The 14,299-nt window shown below is 38.2% G+C and overlaps 1 protein-coding gene across 6 annotated transcripts in view; it reads left to right on the top strand.

The window, feature by feature from the left end:
- JMJD1C (jumonji domain containing 1C) overlaps positions 1 to 14,299 on the top strand; it is a 172,745-nt gene that overhangs the window by 150,956 nt on the left and 7,490 nt on the right. For all 6 annotated transcript variants that reach the window (XM_076339343.1, XM_076339347.1, XM_076339344.1 and 3 more), the window contains 12 exons: positions 1,028 to 1,242; positions 2,270 to 2,422; positions 5,258 to 5,347; positions 6,740 to 6,867; positions 7,049 to 7,262; positions 7,748 to 7,962; positions 8,422 to 8,700; positions 9,097 to 9,265; positions 9,675 to 9,765; positions 9,874 to 10,004; positions 11,163 to 11,285; positions 12,331 to 12,470. In XM_076339343.1, coding sequence (XP_076195458.1) covers positions 1,028 to 1,242; positions 2,270 to 2,422; positions 5,258 to 5,347; positions 6,740 to 6,867; positions 7,049 to 7,262; positions 7,748 to 7,962; positions 8,422 to 8,700; positions 9,097 to 9,265; positions 9,675 to 9,765; positions 9,874 to 10,004; positions 11,163 to 11,285; positions 12,331 to 12,470 — 1,948 coding nt within the window. The remainder of the gene's footprint in view (positions 1 to 1,027; positions 1,243 to 2,269; positions 2,423 to 5,257; positions 5,348 to 6,739; positions 6,868 to 7,048; positions 7,263 to 7,747; positions 7,963 to 8,421; positions 8,701 to 9,096; positions 9,266 to 9,674; positions 9,766 to 9,873; positions 10,005 to 11,162; positions 11,286 to 12,330; positions 12,471 to 14,299) is intronic.

Raw genomic sequence — 14,299 nt, 5'->3', positions numbered from 1 at the left:
CCTTCTGCGTAAGAGTATTTGCTTCCTAATGTGGCAATGTGAGAGTTTTGGTTTTTTCCTCCTGTATAAAGGAGAAAACGTCAGTGATAAAGTTTTGCCAACATTTTAAAAAACAGTTATGGAATTTAAAAATCGGAATGTTTTGAATATATTGTGGTAAATTTTACAGCAGTTTAATTATTTTCATTGTGTTTAGATAGTAGGGCTTGAATTGTAAATGAAGTTTGCACTGCTGTTGGAAGTCATTGTAACGGAAAATTCATCGTTTCTTCTTGTTCATTAAATACACATCTGAGTATCGTTTTTGGTACTTAGTTGTGAATTCAGGACTATTTTACTGGCTTTGCTGTAAAATTCCTTAACTATTATAATAATCGCATATGTATAATGAATTATCCTGTATTATGCAAGTTGGAATAATTAATTGTTACTGCTTAAAAATAGGCTACATACAGGCAGGGTTAGTGGAACGGTATCGGGTAGGATAACGGGGAAGCCTTTAGTTATTTTAAAGGTCAGAAATCAGCGGATGCAAAAATGTTACCTTGTATTAGTGATTTGTTCTGCCTAGATAGACTTGAATATAGTGTTCGAACTCCTGTTCTGAGTATAAGAGCAGTAGGATAGAAAGTTCTATAAAATACGAGTCAGACTGAATGATTGCTGTCACACACCCTCCGAAAATCAAAGGTGAGGAATAGGTGGAACCAAACTTCGGGGGGGGATAAAAGTATTTTCCTGTCTGCAATTTTAAAGCAGTAATGTTACAGAGAGCGAATGATGATTACACTGAATGCAAAAAGTGCCTAAAAAGTTAGTTTCAGTTTTCATGCTTCCTTACTGTTTGTTTTAAAACCATTTTTGGCAGTAGGATTTATTTTTAAATTAAAAATATGGCAGGATGCTGAAGAAGGTAAAGAAAACTTAGTTGTTGTTAAGACATGAGCAGTAAGGTAAATTAGCAAGTAAACTGTAAGTCACAGGATATAATGATATAGGCAGTTAAACTATCTGTTTTCATTTTTAGGTTATCTTTTAGTAAGAACGGAGTGGTTAGGATAGATGGTTTCTCCTCTCCTGATCAATATGATGATGAAGCACTGAGTTTATGGACACATGAAAACTATGAAGATGATGAACTGGACCTAGAAACTTCTAAATACATTCTAGATATCATAGGTGATAAATTTTGTCAGTTAGTAACATCTGAGAAAACAGCCATGTCCTGGGTGAAAAAAGATGGTAAGGAAATCTCAAATGCTCTTAAGTGTTGTGCAGTTTTACTTGAGTGTTTGCATTTGTCATGACCCGTTGCTTCCTTTCGAGTACCTCACTTCACTGGACTGTCACATTGGATTTTCCTAGGCTCTTTTGTAAGAGTGTATGTCAGCAAGGGGCAGGGACCTTCCTCAGTAAGCCAGCCCATTCCTCCTCCCTGTGCTGGTGGCTGTGCTGGGCCAGGGCCAGGCTGCTGTTGGGGTTGAAGCAACCTCGGTTCCCAGCTTGGCCTCCAGCTCTCTGGCCAGAGCAGCCAGCTCCAAGCCAAGGCCCACAGCAAGCCAGGTACTGACTCCTGCCAACAGACATTGTGTTTCTGACATGTCTCCTTCCCAAAACAAAGGAGAATAATGTGACGGCCTGGGCCCCACAGAGCATGTGCTAACACCGTTGCCTCCTCCCTACCAAAGCCACAGTTAGTCTGTCCTTCTGACCTACAGCAGGTGGGCACAGGCTTTAAAACGGGCTGGTGGCTCTGCTAATTCCAGGCAATATGAGGAGGAGGTGGGGCAGAAAGCAGAAGTACTAGCCAGGTCGCCAGGACAGGCATCTCCCTCCCATCCTGCCAATTTTAACCATCCGACTCACCAGTTTGGCTGCCCTTGAGATTAAACACGTCCCACAGGCAGTCAGGTGAAAAACCCAGCTCTCTTCATTGCATGGGGTTAAAAGTATATGTTAAAGAAGTTCTTCTTTGTACTTGCAACCCACTCATGTTGAGCAGGAATATTCTTTCTGTATTACTTTAGTCTGTGTTTTTTGGATGCTTTAATTTCTTTATAGTGTATTGATAGTAGCATTGATGGGGATGCTGCGTAATGCAACTAAGGGGGTAGATGTTGATGGTCTGTTTATGAAGGATCACTTTCCTCCCTCTACATCCAGTTGCATCTTGAGGGGAAAATTACGAATGCTTCATCTACAAAGACCATTCATTCTGTGCTTTGCATTTAAATTTCAGTCCTTTTATTCTGCTTATTTTGTATTTCAGCCAAAATTGCATGGAAGAGAGCAGTGAGAGGAGTCCGTGAGATGTGTGATGCATGTGAAGCCACATTATTTAACATTCATTGGGTCTGCCAAAAATGTGGATTTGTGGTCTGCCTAGATTGTTACAAGGCAAAGGAGAGAAAAAGTTCTAGAGGTCAGTTCTTTATGAACTAGAGTATTGTATATGCTGTTTATTCTCATTTGTTGTAGAGCTGTTGATCCACCAGTGTATCTGCCTTTCTGTAAAGTATTAAATTACTGCTTGTGTGTTTTGGTTTCTCTTAGATCTTTTTCGCCTCCTTTTTTGTTGGTAGATGTAGAATCAGTCATTCAGAAAGCAACTGCTGTGGGGGCTATTTTAGGTCTTTGTCTGCTTTTCAGTCTTTTTGTGTGGATTGTCTTGGATTGCTTGTGCCTTGCCCCTCAAGGTTAAATCTTGTTCTTCAGCTGTGAGACTGGCACTCCGTTACACCTCCCTGCTTTATGGTAACTCATTTCTGTGAAGACTTGCCTTGATTTGAGTGCTTTCTGGAGTCCTCCCTTCAGAAGTACATGGTTTGTCATATTGACTTAACAGCCTACTTTTTTATTATTAAAGAGATGGAGAGAAATACTTCACATAGTATTTTAAATGAGTGTTAACAGAGGTTTCACAATCCAGCAGCCTACACGCATACTCAGTTTAATCTAATTCCTGTGCTTTAATGGAAATGTCTAGTTTAGTCTGTAGTGAGGTATAACAGGCCTGACTTGCAAACCTGTGATTTCTGAGTGACCCAGCCTGGTTGCAATTGAAAGGAAGAATGGCTTGGAAGATTGATCTGGTCATTCAGCCCTGGGCTGTGACACTGGTGCTCAGGCTGCTTGTTGGAAAGGGCTGCCTTCCCCTGGGTGGCAGGCATTGTGCCTTGGCACAGTCCTGTGGTCAAACATTGCGCCAGGAACTGACTCAAGTATAATGCTGTTTTGAAAAGCATTTCCATGTTTGTCATAGCAGCAGAATGTCACAGATGTGAAATGTTAGTAAAATAAAGTTTAACTGTTAGATGGCAAGTCTTTAATAAATGGAGAGACTCATCCACGCAGTGAGAGCCTCCTACACTGCGGTTATAGGATGTTCCCAGAGACTTCCATCAAAGCCTGAAGTTTCTAGGGAACTAATGTTGGTGTTTTCCAACAGTCGTTAATGCTTTAATGCTGGAGGCTGCTTCAGCAGCTCTTAACTGGCTGAAGTCTGTGTGTGCACATGTGTGTACATCCATCTGACGTGGCTTGGGATACACGCCGAACATTATTTACCCTAGTGGGAACATGCAGTCAGAGGCTTTTTATAGTGTGTGTGTTAATCAGCCAGGAAAATTTTAGTAAAATGTCTTCAAAGCTTAAAAAAGGAGTATACAGAAGCAGGCTTCTTTTCAGTCTTCCAACAGGGAAGACTTTCTCCTTGCTGTTCATGACAATATTACATGCAAAAGCAGAAGTATGATAGCTTCCTTCTCTGTAGCTTTATTTCTAATGATGCTGTAGGATTCATGTGAACTATCTCTCTCCTTTGGCACTCTCTTACAAAGTTCAGAACCACCCACCCATCTCTATATAATAGCACTTTATATTACACCATTTTTCCTGGAACCAGTACTTGTTTTTACAGTTGCTAAATGTAATGGAGAATACACTGGTTTCCCCCTGCTTCAGCAGGAATGTTAGAGGTTTAAATAGTCCATATTCAGATATTTATCAATGACTTCTCTTATTACTTTACTGCATGAATGAATGAATGAATGTGCATCCATTGTTACCTTCAGACAGTTCATGGCACCATCAAGTGGAATGCCATGTTGTAGCGTTTCAGTGATAAAATACTTTAAGTAGATACATGCTGTTTTGGTTTTTGATTTGATTTATGTTTGTGTCCAGTTATATATTTCAATGTTTTAGGAGTTACAAAAACTACAAAATAGCTAACAAATCTAATATTTATCTGAAAGGAACATTTGGTGCGTTATGTATCTATTACAGTGCAAGAAAATAATGCTTTAAATGTGCTAAATGCTTCCTTCAGTGTACTCTCCTTAGTTTACATTGCTAGAGCTGAGCAAACTAGTAAAAAGATTTGAAGTCTCTTAAAACTAGCAGTTCAGTGGATAGGATACAAGACTGGGGTTTGAGAGAGAAATTGCATTCGTATTTCTGCCCCAAAACCACATAGCAGATCGGTGACCGATTGCTTGGCCAGACATTTTTAGCGCTTGTTCTTCCTCTGTCTTGTCTTTACACTGCATTTTTTTTTTTCTGGCAGGGACATTCTTCCTGAAACTTTATAGAAAGCCTCTCTCTCCTACCAGTTAGGCCCTCTCTGCTGCCACAAATGATTTTCAACCAGTACATACAGACTTGTGGTTTCATGGTTGCTTTAATCTGACATAAATCCATGATGCAACTTCCCTCTCCTTTGTGCCACCAGTAACATCGGTGCAGCTGCATGGTAGGCCAAATCAGAGAATTGATTCAGTTAAAACTTCATCTTTTTGGCTTGTTTGGCCCTCTCTGGTTGAAGACGGCCACTTCTAGTTGGAGCGTGGATTGTGTCAAATTAAATTGGTCATACAACCACAGCCTGATTGTGTCTCTTTTCCGTGTTAGAATTCATCAAGGGGGTCTCACTCTCTCAATTGCAACTGTACAGGATTTCGGCTTATGCTAAATTGGCAACTCTCTAAATGTAATAAAGGGAAGGTTTATTATGAGGTTATTGGCAAGGGTCTGTGTTACAGATGCTGCTATTTCAGATTTCAGTATTGTTAAAAATTTTCTTTATTGTGAAAAGTAGCTGTTGTATGCAAATCTTTGTCACACAGGATACCAGGACAGAAGACTTACAGTATGTGTAGAAAACCATTTCTAACTAAAACAAATCTGAAAAATGCTAGTTAGCTTGCTCTGTGTACCACTGTAAATGAAGTAAAACAATTGGCAATGTTTTTTGCAGATAAGGAGTTATATGCCTGGATGAAGTGTGTGAAGGGACAGCCTCATGATCACAAACACCTGATGCCAACACAAATTATTCCAGGCTCTGGTAAGACCTGCGAACAAGCAGGATGTGTTTTTTCCCAGGTCTTTCTGTGAAGAGAGGCAGGAGTTGTTTCTTGAAACTTCTCATTCTCCGTTTAAAAACCTGTGAATTGTGTTAAATCGTCGCAGGAAGGCAGGTGATCTTGGGCAGTTAACAGCAAGGGGCACAGACGATGAGGAGAGAAAGAGGAGCATGCTGATAGATGTCTGAAGGGGTTTCAGGGACAGGCAGTGAAGAAATTCAGGGTGTTTTTTGCGACCGTTTTTTACCATTTCAGAGCAGAATAAAACAACCAGAATGTACTTAATTAATCTGACCTTAGCTGTTAAAAGAAAATCTTGGAATAGTACTGCCAAGGAGCATTATGTGGCAACAGATTCTTGGGGATTTGTTTTTCACTGTTTTCTGTTGTGTCCCGTCCCCACCCCTGGGGAGGGCGGGGAAGAAAAAAGAACAAGATTCATGTATGGTTTTGGTTGGACGTCTGATTGAACATCTTAAAGCAAAATGCAGTAAAGGAGCTTGTGATAAATGACAAACTGAACAGTAATCCTAAACCCAGCAAAATTCAGAATTTTTCTTACAACCAAACAAGTTTTATAAAGAAGCACAGTTAGGTGTGGTTGTTGTTGCTAGCGCAACTTTACTTGTGTTCTCTCGCAGCATTGATGCAGAGCAGAGAATAGAAAACTCAAATGTGCCTTTGAACTTGTTAAGCAAATTCCCAGGTTATTTTAAGCTGGAAGTACAGATCCAGCCGTTATTTTATGGGTTGTTGCATATTAGTTCAGGTAGAAATGAAGGTTGGTTAGATTCCATAATAAATTCAAATTGTGACATTCCCCAGAACAGGTTCCAGACTGAAACTGGTTTTAATTTTAAATTGTGAAGCGAACCACTCATCTGGAAACGGTATAGTGAAGACTGCCTATGTAACCTCAGTTTTGTTGTTCTGTGCATACCCATTACCAAACAGCCTTAAATTACATGATCACATACTAATTTTTTTGTCAGGACGTGGCTCACTTCAGTCTGTAGTTTGATGGTTTTACTAAATGAAGCAATGATGCACCAGTTGAACAATGAGGACTAAATGATGAATGACTGGCTTGCTTGTTGTGTGCCAGATTATGTGCAGAATGCAGAGTAAAGGTTAGATTATTCAGAAGAGTATTATGCAATTATTTAATTAGAGACCATGTCTCTCTCTGCACAAGCTTTAAGGTAAACTGGACAGTCTTTATAGTATTTTTGAGTGTTAAATTTAGCATTTTTAATAGTTTAAATTTTAAAAAGCTTTGGAGATAGCATTTTATCATTACAGTGTGTGTATTGTAAAGAAGGTCACAAAATGATTGAGAGCTGCTGATGGTTTTCTTCTTAATTGTCTTCTAGTGTTGACAGATCTTCTAGATGCTATGCACAGTATTAGAGAAAAATTTGAAATTAAATCCCATTGTCAGTGTACCAGCAAGCAGAGCACGCAAGCTGGCAAGCTCCCTGCAATGAATGGTGTGTCTCAGGTGAGTCTAAAATGGGTATATACATCGCAGTTTATTCAGATGTTCGGATTCTTGTGGATTTTTATATTTCGGTAGTACCAGTTGCGTTTTAATTTGCATATACAATGGTTAAATGCTAGCCTTGTCTTTGAAATATATTAGAGCAAAGTTATATACTTAAAAATAAATTTGTTCTTTACAGGTTTTGCAGAATGTCCTTAACCACAGTAATAAAATTTCTCTGTGCATGCCTGAGTCTCAACAGCAGAATACTCCTCAAAAGTCTGAGACAAATGGTAATACAAGTCCGAGGAGTGATGTAAGCACAGACAGCAAGTTAACACCGCCTGAATCCCAGTCACCACTGCATTGGTTAGCTGATCTTGCAGAGCAGAAAGCCAGAGAAGAAAAGAAAGGTAATATGTTTGAAATATGTTATATCATGTCCATGACTTTGGGGGCACCAGTTATACATAATTGAATTAATTAGGAAAAATGCGCATAGTTTGCTGTTCAACGAAAAGAAAAGATGATGTTCTTTTCCCCCTTAATTTTAATCTTGAAACTGCAATGCCTTCTCCTGGTGGCATCAGAATCTGTTACCAGAAGAGCCACTAGTGGAATGCATATGTAATGTGGCAGTATTTCCAGCTACAGCATCTCTCATTTGTGACAGGTACTCACTCAGCTGCATGTCTGAGATGCTGAGGAAGGCCTTTTCATGGTCACAGTTTGACTGCATTTTGAAGGATCTAGTTCATCCTCTGGTGTGTTTTCAGGTGAATAAAGCACTAGTGCTACAGTATTTTACCACCATTATAAAATGCAGGATACTGGTGCTGTTCCTATATCTGCGTCGTGATACAACAGTGTAAATTTCCAATGATTATTGTTGTTTCAGAGAACAAAGAATGTCCTTCTGGAAAACATTCCAAGGAGGAGAAAGACCAGGATAATTTGGAGTCCCAAAACTGTAAAAGCTCCCCTCCTGCGTCCCAGAACAACGAGCAGGGCTCAACCTTACGAGATTTGTTAACTACAACAGCAGGCAAACTGCGTCTAGGTTCTACAGATGCTGGTATTGCTTTTGCTCCAGTTTACTCCACAGGAACAGCAGTAAGTGTTTACAAGTTGTACATTTTTTTATATCGGGATTTGAAAATCTCTATCATTTGTTTTGGAACATTGTAGTTAGAGCAGTCTGATAGCTGTATTGCTTTAAATACTAATTCATAATTAAAACTTTATACGCGCGCGCACACACACACTTGCATTAACATTTTATTTTTTTATATATATAGTGATAATTGATACATATTATGAAAAAATGTCCATGAAGTTAGATAAAGCCTTAACCTGACAAGGCAAAGGAAGATTCCAATATATTGAGTTTTGTAATAGCTGTGTATTTCTAACTTTTTTCATGTAAGAATGTGTGCGGTTTTCTACAAAGGAAGTAGGTAACTGCAAGCTTCTAATTGGTAATGAAATGTTGTCATTCTACTGCAAAAGGAGTTGCATTAACTTTATTTGCTTTTACATTGTTTAAGCATACATGTGTTTGTTTTCTAATAGAGTGGCAAGAGTGGAAGGACTATGCCAAACATTCTTGATGACATAATTGCTTCAGTAGTAGAAAACAAGATTCCACCAAATAGAGCACCAAAGATGAATGTAAAATCTGAAATAAAAGATGAGCCAAAGGATGATAGAAAAGGTATTCAGGATGACTGCAGTAAACTGTACAGTGATATTCAGTATTCGTGGATCTGTGATAAGCATGTTTTGTGGCTCAGAGACCATAAAAACAACAACAACTGGAAGCTCTTCAAAGAGTGCTGGAAACAAGGAAGGGTAGGTATTGAGCCGTTTGGTCTATAAAGTGACCTCAGTATGAACTCTGGGGGAGTTGTTAGGCAAATTTTTCCTTTAACACTCCATGTTTGAAAATGTATTGTTAGCAGTGAACAAAAGCTTGTCAGGTATAGCCCACATCTGAACCTTGTGTAGTTTAAACTTCAGTTAACTGCTAATAATACGAAAGAAATTACTGTTTCGGAGATTCAAATTCAAAAAAGATATGTGTGTTGTGACACCTTGGGTATAGTTGCTGTTGGAGGAAGTGTTCACAGCTCAGTAGGGCCAAGGTCTTCAGTGTGTGTTTTGGATGCATTTATACTCCAGTTTAATTGAAGGAGGTGTTTGCTGCAGAAAGGATAAGTATTGATTTTTTTATTTTATTTTTTACAGCCTGTTTTAGTGTCTGGTATGCATAAGAAAATGAACTTCAGCCTGTGGAAAGCTGAGTCAATTAGTCTAGATTTTGGAAACCAGCAAGCTGATATCTTGAATTGCAAAGACAGTATTATTTCAAACACCAATGTCAAGGAGTTCTGGGATGGTTTTGAAGATGTCTCAAGTACGTTACTTTAAATGTATTATTCCATTGATTCTGAACACAGTCAATATTAGAAACTGCAGTTAAAAATATTCTTTATGGATCTTGAAGCTTTGAAGAAACTTTAATTTAAAAAGACAGCTCTAGGTAATCTGTTTCCAGAGAATGTGATGGAAACTCACATTTTGTACCTTTGCAGAATTAAAGATAATCTAATATACTAGTTAGGTCTGACTAAGAAACCAAACAAATGTCACTGTTCCTCAACTAGTTGAGTTTGTTTTGTATCATTTCTGAGTCTCGAAATATCTCCTGTTCTATGGATGAAATCTTTACAGACAAGTTGAGAGTTCAGTTACATGTTTTAGTTGAATAAAAAGTAAAACACCTACAGTGTATCAGTTTTTAGTAATTTCTATGTTACCTGCAGAACGGCAGAAAATAAAAAATGGGGAAACAGCTCTACTAAAATTGAAAGATTGGCCTTCTGGTGAAGATTTCAAGGCTATGATGCCAGCAAGGTATTTGAATTTGGTATTAGATATTCTTAAGTCACTCTCCACGTTGTTTTTTTCCCTCTTTGTATAATGACACAGGTTCAATTACATTCTTCTTCTTTTCTCCTCCAGATATGAGGACTTACTAAAAAGTTTACCCTTGCCTGAATATTGTAGTCCAGAAGGAAAACTAAACTTGGCTTCTCATCTGCCAGGATTTTTTGTCCGTCCAGATTTGGGACCCAGACTATGCAGTGCATATGGTGAGTGTGCCCTAGAAGTGTAGCATATCACGTTATAATGCTTGATAGAAGGCTGAGCTTGCTTGGAGGATAATTGTTCACTGAACGTAGGAGAAATGCTTTACTGACTTGCATATTAACAGTACATGCAGCTCAGGCATGAGAGTTTATTTACTTCTGCATTTCTTTCTATCTTTTCCTGTGCTGTTACAGTCTTCTGAAGCGTATAAATGGTTAGCTACTTTTACACAAAGAGAGATCCTGTCTTTAATAATGCCATATGACATAATGTTTCATGAAGTATTACTGTGTTGATAATTCTGGTTATAAATAAATCTCAGCGTTTTTCTCATAATTTGTATTTGTATTGTATGCTGTACACTCAAAAACCTGTTTAGAAAAGGTTGTTTCCTTCAGACCTTTTCCAGCTGCTCCTTCTTTTGCAAACAAATTTGTACAATTCTGTTTTACAAATTGTTGTAATAGGACAAGAAATGAGTTGTGATTTGTAGCATGATGGCTTCGATTTAAAACCTTCTCCAGCTGTCCTTTGAAATAAACACATTAACAATAGCGATCCAGGCATGGGTCTGCAGAACTAAATCATTAATGACACTTTTATGTAATACTGCTGCAAGGCTTAGTGTTCTGAAATGTCCTTTTGACTTAAGCATGTATGTTTTCACCTCTTAGAACTAAAATTAATTTTCCTCTTTGCTTGGGGATTTCTCTTGGATAAGACCTCGGCTTATAGCCAGACATAAATGCGACACATTTGATTTGATAACCTTGTGTATTCATTGTACTTATATTCTGCCCTGAACAACCTGAAAGGTTGAAAGATTGGGAAGGAATGTAGTGGTCAGAAAACGTCTTCAAATATTCTGCTGAAATGTGTTTTGTTCTGACACAGCTGTTACGTAGGGACAGTTACCTGGGCTAAGAGATGTCTCAAAAGTCTTTGTTAAAAAGTAACATTTTCTTGTTTAGCAAGTGCAGCAAAAGCATGTTTGTAGTTTGTGTATCTTGGTATTTTCACATTAAAGCCTGTCTGTACATAAAATGCTTTTCTGTGATGTTTGGTGTACTTTCAGAAATTTTTCTCAGTTAGCTGTTGCACATTTCTGTTTGAAGGTGAATATGCAATACAACAAATCCTAATTTTATCTTGTAACATAGGTGTGGCTGCTACTAAAGACCATGATATAGGAACCACAAATCTCCATATTGAAGTTTCTGATGTCGTGAACATCCTTGTTTATGTTGGCATAGCGAAAGGAAATGGAGTACTTTCCAAATCAGGTAAAGGGAAGCTCATTGTAAGAGGTGTAGGTGGACTGAACGATCTGCCACTTTTAAAATTGACACTGTTCTTTTGAAGCGGATGAAAGATGTCCATAAGTACTTGCTTAAACCTGGGAGATTCTTTGTTTCAAGAATTTGCACACACATTCTGCATAAAATACACTGCAGTTCATGAATTATGAAATGGTATTTCAAACTCTTTTCACTTTTTTTGCCATTACCTATAATTGACATACCATTCCTGTGCTGGGTCTGGCAGAGCTAATGAAAGTGCAGGATGAAGGATTTTCTCTGGAAGCTGTGGTAGTTCTAACAATTATGTCAGGATGATGTATTTGCCAAACTTTCTGTTTATTCTGCTCTCTCTGAATGCACTGTGTTTGCTCTATTGAATTTGGACTGTAATGTAATTTTTCAGCACCGGAGAGCTTAAATTGGTGTATGTTAGTTCTCTGTATGAGGTTCATTGCTTATGTGAAACAGTCTTTAAATCACTGAAATAGTTCTGTTTCTTTCCCCTTCTTCTTTTGTCCTCTCATTCCATAATCAGCAAATGTAGATTTTGGGTGTGACTAATAGAGCTGCAGTAAGGTTTGCTGTCTTTTATTTGCTTTGTTTTCACTTGCATATGCACTGAGTTAATAGCAGTAAAACTTCAGCATATTGGGAGAGCTCTAGCTTCTTGACTAGCTGATGCAGAACTGCACGCAAAGCACTGCTTTTGCTGACCACAGGAAAACACCTTTTTCATCTTTTAATTTTTTGGTGCCAGCCCTGTCTGTTTATTTCAGGTAGGAGAATGTGTTCTATCAAATTCAAGAGACGTAAAAAAAGTTTAAAAACGAAACATTATTTTTAAGGTATTTATGGCATGCATGTTCTAGTAACTAATTACAAACACTGAACAAGAGGATCACCTGGGGGCTTCCATAGTATTCAGCAAACTTTTATCTGCTCAGTCTCACACAAGAAATTCGAAAAGGTGTTTAGTTTCAGTTTTTCCTCTGTCTCACTTTTAAAAAATATTTTTGTTGACTCTTAGGAGTTTTGAAGAAGTTTGAAGAGGAAGATTTGGATGACCTTTTAAGGAAGCGGTTGAAAGATTCAAGTGAATTACCTGGTGCTTTATGGCACATTTATGCTGGCAAAGATGCTGACAAGATAAGGGAGTTTCTGCAGAAGGTTAGATGTATAATAGATATTTTATAAATTTAATCTAAGTAACTGGTAAATCAAAGGGGGCCGGCAAAAACCACAAACACCACCCCTATGCTTAGGGAAGGGGGGGAAGCGAAATTCTTTCCTTTATAGCACATAAACTATAATTGACCTGCTACATCAGTCAACAAATAAAATACATAACATGATACATACTCACTTCTTAAAGAGTTAAAGGTAGCCTGCAAACTATGAATGCTCAGGAGGGCATGGAGATTTATACTTGTCCTTCGTTAATACAAAGGATAATTTTATTTTTTTTAGTATTAGCATTTGTAGGATAATGTTTTTCTGTCACTGATCCATTCTTGCATTATCAGATGCTGAATTTTTTTGTGAATTGTCCCATGCAAAAAAACCCGACCTTGCAACCCAGCAGCCACCGATCTTTGTAAGGACTCTGTGTCATGTCAGTTAGCTCAAAGAACATGCCTTGGCTCTTACTAAAGATGAAAGTGGTGGGGGATAATGTACCCAAGGGCAGCAAGCTTCTTCAACATAAGCTACGGTGCAGATCTTCCTTCGGCAGCATGTGATGAACAAGTTAGAGCCACATCAGAACCTTTCAGGTCGTTACTTACCACGTAGGATGAATATCCACCACTGGGCCATTGATAGTCATCAATGGCGTTAAATTTAGAGATACCATCTTGGAAGCAGTTTTCTGTGCCCTGTCTTTAGCACGTTTTCATGTTCTAGAAGGCGGTCTTGATGGATGACATAGAAGTACCAAAATATCACTGAAGTGGTTGCTCGAGGAAAAGAAGTCTTCACTGTCTTCTACTGTGGGGGAAAAAAGCAGATGGCTTTTAACTGGCTAAACCAAAGGGGTCCATAAACAGGCTGGAGGCCAAGGTCTCTATTGCGAGGAGGAAGAGCCTAAGAAATTCATCAGTAAAGATTCTGTTGGACAGTAAGGCAGTGTTTCAGTCCTAGGGCAGCTGTCCTCTGGTGACTCAAACATTTGCTCTTTTGCAAGCTGAACTGTGGGGAAAAAAGAGCACTACTAAACAAAATGCAGCTAATTCCAGGAGATTATGAATTATACAGCGAGGCTTTTCTGTTGATTTAAAAAGTAGATGCTCATAAAGTAGATGGTGGCTCTTTAGTTTGGAAAAGAGAGTTGTGAACAAAGTCACGAATGCAAGGGAATAGGTGGACAATGAGTACTATTCAGCATTTCTTCTTTCAGAGCAATTAAGGGTTATTGTGAAACTCTTGGAGCAGCAGGTTTAAAACAGAAGCACTTAAGACTATGTAATCAAGTTTGTCATTTGCTGCCACAGCTTGTCATGGTATGCAAAATGAATTGTGTACCGCCTTGTATTTTTGGTGTGGTGGTATTTTTGAAATACTGAATTGGAGATTGATGACTAGACCTTGGGACTACTTTGCCTGCTGATAAGAGAGAAATTCTCAGTATCTCGTTTAGTACAGAAGAAGGGTAATGATACACAAGAACATTTTGAAGGTCTGCATCACATAATTAAGTATATTTAATATCAATATGAATAAAAATGTATGTTTTTAATGAGATGATTGTCTCCTGAGTCACGACAGATGGATTTGCTATGTTTTTTATCTTTAGTCACTTTTTTCTTTAGTCGCTATGATTCATTAATTAGCAATTGATTAAGGGTAATACTTGTTCCCCTGTGGTTAACTTGATGAGAAATGGTTGTTGCAGTTAAGTCTACCGCTGTCAGGAAGTATTTTTTTTTTATGTTCATAATTTTTTCCCAGTTCTTTGATGGGATGGTAGGAAAATAACTTCTTATCACAGAGTGGTTGAG

Source organism: Aptenodytes patagonicus, chromosome 5, assembly GCF_965638725.1.
Source record: "Aptenodytes patagonicus chromosome 5, bAptPat1.pri.cur, whole genome shotgun sequence".
Lineage (NCBI taxonomy): Eukaryota > Metazoa > Chordata > Aves > Sphenisciformes > Spheniscidae > Aptenodytes > Aptenodytes patagonicus.
The sequence above is the reverse complement of the archived record's forward strand: the minus strand, read 5'-3'. Positions and strand labels throughout refer to the sequence as shown.